Here is a 12,622-nt window from a genome sequence, read left to right as displayed (position 1 = left end):
TCTGACTCTGGAAAGTTTATTGTTAAAGTTATCTAAAGTAATATCTAAACACGATACTACTTACGGAATACCCTATTATTTTCTGTAGACTCTTTGTTTATTCAAATAATCTACTAGTGTGAAATTAACGTATTTTGAAACGGATCATGTTCAGTCTGTAGATCAGTGTTTAGCCATCTATATATCACTACGTTTTTTTTTATTTAATATTTTGCATTTACAATTTGTCCAATTTGGACATTTGGTAGAATTTTTTAGCTGTTTGATTATCATGTGGGTGGCTACCCCCAGCGGCATACCATCTTCGTGTTTGTTAGGTTACATCCTTTGTGAGATCTGCTGGGTGTTTCAATTTTCTTTCTATGTTTGATGTGTTGATCGCTTCCGCAGTCAGCCGGTTCGGGTGTGATGCTATTCTTTCCCTGTACTTTTCCGATCATCTGCTAATCTCCTCCTTGACCATTGATATTCCCAAGTCCTTCCGTATGTCCTCGTTTCTAACGTACCATGGGGCATTTACTTTTGTTCTAAGAATTTTAGCTTGTATTGTCTCTACTTTGTTTATATGGCTCATTGCTGCTGTCCCCCATAGTGGTATTCCATACGTCCAGATTGGTTTTATGATCGTTCCGTATATTTTTAATTTATTTTCTATGCTCAGTATGGATTTTCCACTTGTTAGCCAATGCATTTGTCTCCTTGTTGTCTGTATTCTGTCAATTATTGATTTAGTATGCTGTTTCCATGTGAGTTGTGTATCTATGTGGAGTCCTAGGTATTTGACTTGCCTTGTTTGTATTATGCGCGTGCCGTTCAGTAGGATGTTTGGTGGTATCTGTTTTCGTAGTGTGAATGTAATATAGTAGCATTTATTGAGGTCTACTTTTATTTGTTTAACTTGCAGCCACTTTTCTATTTTTGTGATATGTTCTTGCAGTAATGTGACTGCTATTTCTGGGTTAGTGTGCCTGACTAGTACAGCTGTGTCGTCCGCGAATGTCAGTATTTTGCTATTGGTAGTAGTTGGTATGTTGGCCGTGTATAGTGTGTATAGTATTGGTCCTAAGACGCTTCCTTGCGGAACCCCTGCCTTGATGTCTTTAATTTCAGAGTATGTGTCCTTGATTTTTATTACGAAGGTTCCGCTGCTTAAGTAGGATTTTATTAATTAGTATATTTGCTCCGGGAATTGTTTTCTGATTGTTTGTAACAGGCTTTCGTGGTTTATTTTGTCAAATGCTTTCTCGACGTCCATAAAGAGGGCTGTACAGTATTGTTTGTTTTCTAATGCTAGTATTATTTCATTAATGAGCCTGTGCATTTGCTCTATCGTGGAGTGTTTGTTTCTGAATCCAAATTGGTGATCTGGTATTAATTTCTCCTTCTCTATTGTTGGTTTTAGACGGGCGTATATTATTTTTTCTAGTATTTTGGAAAACACAGGAAGTAGTGATATTGGTCTATAAGATGCTGTTTGGTGTGGGTCTTTGCCTGGTTTAGGTAGCATTACAATCTGTACTAGTTTCCATGGTTTAGGATAGTATTGGATTCTTAGTATTGCATTGTATGTTATTGTCATTAGTCGTATCGCTTTTGGAGGAAGGTTTTTCAAGATTTTAACATTGATTAGATCGATTCCTGGTGCTTTATTTTTTTTTGTTTTTTCGATTATGTTTCTGATTTCTTGTGCTGTTGTTTTAGGTATGGTGTATTGCTTGNTCAGTTGAGATACTAGTGGTTGGCGCATCCTCGTCCGTATGACAATTGAGGTTGCTGTTGTTGATATTATGTTATTTAAATGTGTTACATAGGTGGTTGGAAAATTCTTCAGCTTGCTCTTCGTTGCTTCTTGCCCATGTGTTATCTGCTTTTCTGATTACTGGGACTATTTTTATTGGTTTCTTTATTTTTTTCGTGGCTTTCCATAGGGAGTAGTTGGAGTTCTTGTGTGCAGAGAGTGTCTTTATGAACTTTGTGAATTCGTTATTATTGTGTTCTTTTATTTTGTTTTTCATTTCCTTTGCAAGTTTATTTAGGTGTTTTTTGAACACGAGATACGAGAAATCTTCTTTTCTCACATACGACGCTTCCGCTAGCAACTCTCTCTCTCTCTCTCTCTCTTTCTCTCTCTCTCTCTCTCTGAAGGATGGTTAATATCCTTTTCTAACCACCAACATGGAAATTGACCAATTAACAGCAACGTCAATCTCCCTCACTTTCCAAACGAAGCCATTTCTCCACGAATCTGATGATCTCGTGTCCCTAGACACACCCCAATACAGTTTTCCTCTGCAGCATCATCGTGACCGAAAGTCATTCTCTCATGAGGTCTCATTTGCGAGTTACATAGTGTCTTTACGCTCGGTGGATATTCTATGTTTTAAAAAAGAGTAATTTCAGTAACACTTGTACCGTAGACACGGAAGTTGGGTACAACTTGGTCTTTAGAAGAAAGCGCATTTTGTTATCCCGTTGACCGTGGATTCGTTATCAAACCTAGGATTATTGTCATTAGCGTCTCGAGTATCTAATTACCACGGTTACTTGTCAAGTTCCGTAATAATCATATTTGCACTTGTCAATATCTTCTCTATTGCATGACAACAATGTCTAATCCAAACAAAGATTCGTTTTACGCCCCTAACCCTAATCATAATGTGAACCCGACGTATATATCTTTTCTTTGATATATTTTATATATTTACTCTAAGTCGGCAACCGACGTCTTGACAGCATTTGATGGGCATTCGCTATTACAGAATATGATTCATCGGCGAGATGTACCCGTTACGTATTCTGACCTTTTGGAAATGTAATCAGTAGCCCCGTGGCTGTGCTTACGGCATTGCTGTACTTAAACAAAATTTTCTCCTTTGCGGCTCCATTTTTACTGGCATGTAATTGATTTTCATAATATTCCTGTTTGTCAGGTTCATTCCTCGTCGCGATCATTGCTCCAGACCCACTCTCTTTGAATTTTTGCTTGCATGCCTTTGTCCTCTTCAAGTATTTTTACGTTTAATTTTCTTGTTCCAGGCAATGCATCCTGAGACTCGATTACACACCTGAAATTTTCATAATTAACAAGAAAACTGTATGAAAACAGAATACTTAAATGGTTCTTTTGGACCTTCATATCTATTACCTCAAGCTAGTGACTACAACATTGAAATTTATTAATTAATTATATTAAATTTATTAATTAATAATAAATTTATTAATATTCTTACGTATATCGTCTCTTTCACTCATCCTCTGAAGTATCAGCTGTTTAAGGAGCGTAACTTTTCGGGCAGAATCCGAAGAAGCGTATTTGGACTCGAGCTTTCGCCAAATTTTAACCTTGATCATCCCTCATTTTCTTATCTCATACCTTTCACATTTTTGTCGACTTGTGTTACCGGTTAGATCTAGCCTCGATATTTCGCCACTAACTGATAAACTTGAATTCCCAAGTGTCAATTTTAATCAGCAACGCATTGGTTTGAAACGACCACGTATCGTAATTCTCTTTTGATAACATTTCGAGTCTAGTAAAATTTACTGTGCTTATTTTTAACTATTTTTAAGAATAAATTTTTGCTCTGTTTTTCGCAGTACGTGGTGATGAGTTCACTCTAACCTCAAAACTTCTATTCTAAACTTCTATACTTCTATTACGCAGTTATTTGCTTGAATTTATGTCCGTAACCTGCTGCCGGAGGTAATCACAAAGGAAATTTGGAGGTCCACGAGTCGACACAATCGAATTATTAATAGCATGATAGCTGATCAGTATGACTGATTAAAGAATTACACAGAATTATGCATATATTTACCTCCTAGTAAACATTGATAACGGGATTAGTCTGTATAGGTCGGTGAAAGTGTGCAAATGGGTACGAACCTTGAACATTTTCTAACATTTTGAGGTGTAGTAATAGTTGTGCAGTAGTTTGTTAGTTGTGATGATAGTGCTATTGCTGATATAGAGGCCGAGATAGGTTCTATGTAGTGTAGATATCGCTGCTGAGGTACTGCTGCTTTCCTTCTCATTTTTGTATCGTGGAAGAAAAATCGGACTACGGTCGCCGGGATTTGAGGCCGGGTCCCGAACGTTCGTAACCTAAGGCGCTAACCACTGCGCTGCTGTCGTCTGACGCTAGTTCGTGTCGAGTACCGCTACAATTTTATAGTTAATAAAATTATTGAATAACTAGATACCCACAAAAAGGGAGACATCTCCAATTTGGATAACTTCTTAATATGTTGTCAAAATCATCAATTTGTGCCGTGTTTTAATTGAGGGTTGCCGTTTATTAAAAGTTTATCATTAAAAAAAAAGCTTATATGAAGGTATATAATTTTCCGGATACTATTCTATATTTAATAGAATGTTAATAATTGAGACTTTTTTTTAAGTAACCTAGGTAACTCAAACCTTTTTTGGCTGCTTTTCTGGGAAGCAGCGGAGTAGTGCCGGACTCCTACAGACTAAAACTCTATGATGGTCTTCCTAAACAGTTAACAGGAGTGCTCCGGGGTTTCTTGCGAATTTCAGCCCGTGCACTCCGGCACGTCTTCTCCTATTTATGGAAGCTGATCCCGCGATCTAATTTGGACGTCAAGAGAGGCAGCTCCTGACGCGCCGCCCCGCCGTTCTGAGTCATCGTGCAAGTCCACGGAGACCCCAGTGCCTTCCCGGTGTAATGACCCTTTTACCCGTTGGACTCTGGCAAAACGGGCCCCTTGTCTTCCTCTCCTTGTTAATCGTCGTCCGAGGTGAGTGGCAGCACGGCCCTACGCTGCCCGCCCACCACTACCCGCCGGCGCAGTACTCTGAAAGGAGGGGATATTCTCTATCTCTCCCTCTACGCCTGCTCCTTTGCGATCATAACTCGCTCACAAAAGGAGCAGACAGACTTGATTAACTTAAAATTAAATTTGGATTAGGTCAGGTTAAACTTGTTTAGAGTCTGCCCCTTGTTCAGGCTTTTGCATATTGATATTACTTTTTCTTTTTTTTTCGTGGGGGAAACCTTCATAGGCGCCTCGCACCTTTCGGGAAGAGGACGCCGAGTAATGCCGAATTCGTACCGGCTAAAACCTCCACGGTGATCGTCCTGATGATTGGTAAGAGAGCCTCGGAACCATCTTTTTCGTATTACGTTCCTCCACGCCGGGCAGAACTCCAACATGTGCTGTGCCGTGTCTTCCTCTTCCTCGCAATGGTGGCGCTATTAGTCACCTCCCGCCGAATCCTTATCAGGAACTCCCAGAACGCTCCGTGCCCGGTGAGCACCTGCGTCATCCTATACGTCAGCGGGAGCCCACCACGATCTCTCCAGTCCTCCCAGTTCGATAGGACCACTCCAACGGTCAGATGAGGCCGCACCGTATACTTGGCGGCGAGCTGAATACGCCACCGTTCCCTGGTCTCAAGTCTTGCCTGCCCCGGACGTCGAGGACCGACCGGCCGGCAAAGGGCGTATCCCCGTCCGAGCACAGTTGATGGTACACCCGTCGGATCGCTAGGGTCTGGCGCTCGAACGGAGGAGACGCCGGCAAGACAGTCGCCGACGCATATGATATCGTCCGATATCCCCTTACGATCCTGATTGAGGTCGTCCTATGAAGCCTCCCCAGAAAAAGTAGACTGCGTCGACTTTTCATCAGATCCTCTGCCCACACTGGTGCCCCGTACAGGGCCCGAGAACGGATGACTCCCTCATACAGTCGGCGTACTCCAACTTCCACTGATATTCGACAACAGTTCACATAAAATGTTGGCTGTCGTCGTCACTTTGGGAACCAGGAGCTTGAAGTGCGGCCCGAACGTCCATTGGCTGTCGATGGTGAGCTCTCCGCGGTGGAGTCCCCCTACGTCGGTAGTCATAAAAACCATATGGCCTCCGACTTGTCTAGGGATACCTTTAGGCCCAGCCTTCGTATAGCTCGTATCACGCAAGCGGCGGTAAGGTCTCCGTGGCGCAGCGTCTCGTGCCATCAGCGTCCTCCGGTCAAGACCAATGTGTCGTCTTTGTAATATACCATGCTTGAGTCTGGGGGCGTGGGGAAACGAAGCACTGCGTCGTATCCGATGATCCACAGAATCGGACCCAAAACCGAACTCTGCGGAACCCCGTGTTCAACGGGTCACCGCCCTTCTCCATCCTTGCCGGTGTAGCTGCCCCATCTGTCGCTCAGGTAGGCTCGCATGACACGAATGATGTAGGTAGGCACCTCGAAAAATTCAGGGCCTCCAATATCCAGACCCAGGGTATGGAGTTGAATGCATTGACTATGTCTAAAGAGTCTGCCAGCGCTACCCCACCCCGCGAAGCCATGGTTCGTGACATCTCTCGTACCAGTTCACCGCATCCATCATCGAGCGGCCCCACCGGAAGCCGTACTGGCTTTCGTGCCAACCGGGCACTCACCTTGATATGTGGGCTTCCAGACGGGCGGCAATGACTCTTTCGAAGAGTCCACTTGCGGCTTGCCCACTTCATCCAGTAGGCATACCGGACGATATGCGGACGGCGAGTCTATCGGTCGTCCCTCCTTCCGAATCAGGATCAGTCTCGCCATGCGCCATATCCGAGGGTATACTCCCTTCCTCAGACACTTCGTAAATAGGTGATGTAGTCTGAGGGCCATGACCGCCATCGTCTCCACCCATATCCGTCCCGGGATTCCGTCCGGGCCCGGCGCCACGTTGCAGGAGGCCATTTTCTTCGTCGCAGCCAGCATCTCCTCCTCCGCAACTCCTAGTTCCTCTCTCCTCTCCACTATCCAAGTCGAAGTAGCCCGCGGCTGCCCCGGGCTGTCCTCCTGTGGCGGGAACAGTGTGCAAATTACCTCTTCCAGCAGTGCCGAATCCATATCTGCCGTCAGTGGTGGTGCCCTTGGATGTAGTTTCTTCATCACCATCGTGTACGGCCGCCTCCACGGGTCGGATTCGACTGACTAGACGAGGTCCATTCAGGTTCGGGCTTTAGCGCTCCTGATCCAGCTGTAAGCTATGTTACGACTCTCTATATGTCTCGTAGCAGAGGGAGATCTCTTCCTCGTCATGAGGCCGCCGACGGCGGGCTCTCTCGAACCGCATACGGGTCCGAATGCACCTCGCTCGTAACTCTGCAATCTCCGGGGTCCACCAGTACACATTCCCGTTTTGTCTGGCCCCAGGCACGGAGTGCGGCATTGACGCATCACATGCTGCTTTCATATCTCGGCAAAGGTTCTCCGCCTCCTCGGCCACGCTTGTCTCCTCTGTACGGGCGTCCCAGTTCCAGGCCGCGACAGTGGCTGCTGCCTGAAGCATCTCGTTGTCTCTATTCTTGAGGCGGGTGGGAGCGTTCCGTTCCCCTAATGCTGCGAGCCTCTCTCGCGGGCATTGTCTGCGAGCTGACCTCCATAAATATATACAGTTGGTCTGAGAGAATCTCCACCCCTTCAGCTACTCTCCAGCCTGAGACTCGCCGGAAGGCATTAGGGGTACCCCATGTAATATCGACGACGGAACACCCTCTCCACGCCACGCATGTGCTGGTCGAGCCTCTGTTAAGTAGGAGGAGCCCAAGGCCCGCAGCCCAGTCTGACAGCACCCGGCCACGAACATCTGTCCTTGTGTTCCCCCATTGCGAGAAGTGAGCATTAAAGTCTCCCAGGACGAGGACCTGACGTGAAAGGTATCGTCTCACGCAATCGCCAACCCCATCCAGGAACTCCTCAAACGCGCCCAGGCCACTGTTCGGGGAAACATATACGCCCACCATGACCATCCTAACCCACTCAATCGCGACATATCCCTTGCCCTGCTCGAGCAGGATCCTTGCGGCGGGTGTGCCCGGTGCTGGCGTCCACGTCATAGCGACTAAGCCTTCCAGGTCTCCGACCTAGTTAGGGGTGTCTAGTATGAGACAGGACTCAGCTATCACTGCCAGGGCAATCCTGCTTTCCCTTATCGTCTGGAAGAGCAGGTCTTGTGCCCGTTTTGATCGCCCTAACTTGGTCTGGAGGAGCCGCATGAATCTACTTTGCTAAGTCTATATCCATGGCCTCCCCCGGCCATCTTCCCCACTCGTGATCCTTTCCTGTTCTTGCGGTAGATCTCTCGCGTTATCGCCCTGTTTCCTGTCCGTAGCAGGCCCCCGAATCCGGCTCGTCCCTTTAGTTTTCGGCGGAACACGTGCCGCTCCTCCCATTCTGTGGGTGGCGGGCGCGCAAAGCGGGCACCTCGGCACGAAGGCAGAGCAACTCCTGGCCTGATAGCCAATGCCTCCGCACCTGTAGCATAGCTGCATCTATAACATCTTAAGGGCCTCTTCGGGATGGCTTCGACCCTCGCCATTGACCAGCCCACAAGAACTCTTCCCGCTTGACTTAGTTTCCGCGCTGTTGCTGTCGCACATCTTATCCAGGCTGACCCAAGGCCACCTCTAGAAGTCCTGATGTCTCCTACTCGAACTTCCAGTGCCTTGCACCCTCCAGCCCTCGCCAGGGTGTCTCGAAATTCCTCCTTGCCGATCGAGATGTCGATCTTAGTTACCCTCAGCTCCGCCGTTCTTGTTGGGCCCACAACTTTTACCGTGGTCGGATCCAGGGCTTGTGTCAACCGTGCTGCAAGCGCGGGTGTCTTCTCCCTCTCTTTGTCCCCGGGAACTTCTGGAATAATGCTCCCAGTCATCTCCTTCTTGATTTTAACAGTTCGATGCCGAATTCGGCTAACGGGACTTTCTGTCTAGCCGTCGATAGCACTTCGGCATATGATGTTTTCGTCCCCTCACTCAGTGTTAGGGTCACCGCAGATGACCGTCGAGGGGGAGGGAGCACCACCTTCCTGGCCTCCTGTTGGGTTCGTTGTGAGGACCCTTTTTTTTTGCACGTGGAGAAATTCTCATGGACACTCCGCTACCGCTAACAGTAGCAGCAGAGTAGTGTCGGACTCCTACCGACTAAAACACCACGTTGGCCATCCTACGCGTATGACAGGGGGTGCTCCAGGAACCTCGGGTGAATTACTTCTGTCGCATCCTCTCCCGCGTTCTCTCTTCGAGCCAGTCTTGTATATTCCTTGGCTGTTGAATTTGGCGCTAGGGGGGGGGGGGCATTGCTTCTGGCGCCTTCCCTCCTTCTAATCGCGGTTCGTTGTGGTGGCAGTGAGTTAGGTCTGGGCCGCCTGACTGCCATCCTCCTCCATCGCGTTATCCTACACGGGTGAGAATTTCTCTTTCTCACTCTTTCTGCTCGCTCCTTTGCGAGCATAACTCGCTCGCAGAAGAGGCGGACAGCTTCATATTCCTGTGGCCCGCTCAGCATCGCTGCTATGATCGCTGAGGGGGTCAGCCTCTCGCCTATGACTTGCCGCAGGGTATAGCGGGACAGCTCCCTTGCCGGACAGGCCTCCAGCGTATGCTGCGCCGTGTCCCTGTCTTGCCCGCAGTGGTGACAGATGTCCGTTGTCTCCCGTCCGATTTTCTTCAGATACCCCCGAACACGCCGTGAGTATCTGGGTCATTCTGAAGGTGAGCGGGAGGCCGCGGCGGCTTTTCCATGTCTCCCAATTTGGGAGAACTGCCGCCGCGCCTCGGTGTTCACCTGCTTCGTTGATCAGCTGGGATCGCCACTGGTACCACGCGTCCTCCTCGGCGGTTCCTAGGTCGTCTGGGGCCGCCTGCTCGGCCGAGTCCCCTCCCGGGTCCCACGGTCTCCTTTGCTCATACCTCTTCTTGAGCACCAACGCCCGGAGCTCCCACGGCGGAGACGCGGCCAGAACGGTCGCCGACGCGTGCGACACTGTTCGGTATCCTCTGACGATTCTGATGGCAGTTACCCTGTGCAGCCTCCTGAGAAACAGGATACTGCGACGACTCGCCATCAGATCGTCCGCCCATACCGGGGCCCCGTACATCACCCGAAATCTACATCGTCATGAATGAAAATGTCGATCTGGCGCGGCGTTTACGCTAACGGTGTATTTCATGATCGCCTTGTTCGTTATTACGCTCGCCTTCAGAGTATTGGATCGCGAAAATTTTCGCTCACAAAGCGCCGTTATTACCCCGTAATTGGCTGGCGATGCCGATTCGATAGAAAGCCGGGAGATCGCGTCATTGAAATGAAAGTGGCGTTCCATCGTATTAGAAGGATTAAACTCTACTCTGTCCAGTAGATCGCCTAAAGTACCAGCTCTCTGCGTCTTCTGATCCATTTCATTAACAATTCATCAAAGTGATTTATTCTTAATTCTGTCGTTGTAAGGATCCAGGCGCCTAGTAACCTGTCCTGTCAGCTTTTTAATTCGATTAACCAATTAAGTTAAGGGACTTTCAATAAGATATTCCGGGTTGAATATTCGGCTAGAACTTCCGATTTGAGTCATCAGTTTGATCGACCATCCGAAACATCGTGTGACGTAACGGTGATTGTGGAATCTGAATCCTCAGGTCTGCCCTGAAGAAACAGACTACAATGTTTACGAAACGTCAGCCCAAAGTGCAAATGCAAAATTGAAACGCGATTGTTTATTCCGAAAAGCTAATATCAAAACTTTTACTCATTTTTGTTATATATTTCGGGCTGTTATCATGCATGAATGTCTGACCAATTCAGTGCTTCTCTGATAATCTGATTCAATTGTCACATTTTATATGAGATGAACCTCCGTGATTAAAATATCCTATTGTTTTTAAACAGAAAAAGCTGAATTTTTATTATTCTCTTTGTTCAGTCTCTACATCTGAAAAAGGCATAAACAAAACAGGATGCACGACGCAGAACCACTTAATTTTGTCTAAATGAATGAATTTGTTTCATCTCCTATCTTATTATTTTATTATTTTAAAGCTGTAACTTGATTCAATTGTAAGAGACACCCTACACAAAAGGAGCTCTTTGATGCATCATTATAAGTTTTGCACCTGCACGCGTGCGCAACGCATGCGAAAATCAATATGGTAATAATAAGAAATGTATGGATTTCAAGAATCTAATGATTGAAATCTTGTATCAAACATTGTTTATTTGAGCTTCGTTCTTTCACTTCTGTGTGTGAAATGATCTTAGAAATCTATTAGAAATTTTTATCTCTTATTAAAAGTCGTTTAAATAGTTGGTTAAAAAATAAATAATTAAAAGGTTGAAAAATATTATTAAAACAAAATAGAGATAATTTGACACTTTTAAAGATACTTTTTCCACAAAATAGTTATTACTGACAGATTATAACGTCCTACAAATTTTGTAAACAAAATTTTTCTATGTCTAAGTTGAAATTATTTCAACACTTTGTATCATACGATATTGGATTAATCTAGCAAAGATGTTTTCATAATTGTATTAGCGTTACTGTCGTAGCTTTTGTATCATTATATTATATTATAAAACCTATATTATAAAACAGATAAAAACTTTATCTAGGTTCTTAAATTGATAAGATAACTTTTTCTTGAGACACAATTTTTAATATACAGTAGCGGACAAAAGTTTTAAACGATGATTTGTAAATCGGATTACAAACATCTTATACGCATATTGTTCTTCTACTCGGTTTGTCTCTTTGGAATAACATAGCTGTATGTTTGACCTTCGTAACCTCAGACCGTCAATTGTTAAATGCAAACAATGTAGAAGTTACAACAGTTAGTTACAGCACTTGTAAACAGTGGACATTAGTTTAAGATGATCTGTGTTTTGATTCTGGAATGTCAAAATCATTGTTTAGCGCACTTTTTATTGCTTAAAATTCATTTAGGTAGAAACAGACTATGGGTAAATCAAAGAATTTACTCGAAAACGAAAGGGAACAAATCGTAAGGCTGTGAAAGCAAAGCAAAACCTTCACCGAAATAGCAAATATAGTGAACAGGTCAGAAACGGCTTGTAAGCAAGCTTGGTATAAATTTTTAAAGGCAGACATGTATTGCGATCAACGAAAAAACGGAACACCACGGGAAACAACGCTGAAAATGGATCGCCGGGTTCATCGATTGAGCGGAAAGGATACACAAATTAGTGCTAGAACTGTTAGGAGAGGATTAGAAGACTTTAACTTAAGAGGACGAAAACCCCAAAAGAAACCACTACTGAGTTCTAAGAATCGAAAAAGACGACTTGCATTTGCTAAAGCTCATAAGCATTGGACAAGTGAAGATTGGCAAAAGATATTGTTTTCAGAGGAATCGAAATTCAATCGCGTCTCTTCTGACGGGATACGGCATGTTAGACATCGAATTGGCGAAAGTTTGAAAACACAGTGCGTTTTAAAAACTCTTAAACATTGTGGTGGGAACGAGGCAGTCCTGGTCTGATATGTCGTATCAATGGAATTATGGACCGTTTTCAATACATGAACATACTCAAGAACACAATGTTGCCTTTTGCACGCCACAATATGAGTGATGATTTTATTTTTCAAAATGATAATGATCCGAAGCACACGGCTCGGGTTGTGAAACAGTTTTTTGAAGAAGAAAATATTACCGTGTTGCTGTGGCCTAGCAATCACCAGACATTAATCCAATCGAGAATTTGTGGAGCATTATAAATCGAAAAATTTAAATGAACTTTATTCTACAATTGAAACAGCTTGAAGTAATATTACGGTAGATCAATGTAAAAAATTAATACATTCTATGCC

General features: G+C 45.1%; 1 protein-coding gene and 1 pseudogene across 1 annotated transcript; one reads left to right on the top strand and one right to left on the bottom strand.

Moving 5' to 3' along the window:
- Nucleotides 1-6,135: 6,135 nt before the first annotated feature.
- On the bottom strand, nucleotides 6,136-6,912 carry LOC122569770 (annotated as a pseudogene).
- A 4,838-nt stretch (nucleotides 6,913-11,750) lies between these two features.
- Nucleotides 11,751-12,293, top strand: LOC122569769 (transposable element Tcb2 transposase). The gene is given in 1 exon segment (XM_043731330.1): nucleotides 11,751-12,293. A coding segment is annotated over 1 exon segment (543 nt).
- Nucleotides 12,294-12,622: the final 329 nt, after the last annotated feature.

Source organism: Bombus pyrosoma, linkage group LG7 (assembly GCF_014825855.1).
Source record: "Bombus pyrosoma isolate SC7728 linkage group LG7, ASM1482585v1, whole genome shotgun sequence".
Taxonomy (NCBI): Eukaryota; Metazoa; Arthropoda; class Insecta; order Hymenoptera; family Apidae; genus Bombus; species Bombus pyrosoma.
This window is presented reverse-complemented; position numbering and strand designations above follow the sequence as displayed.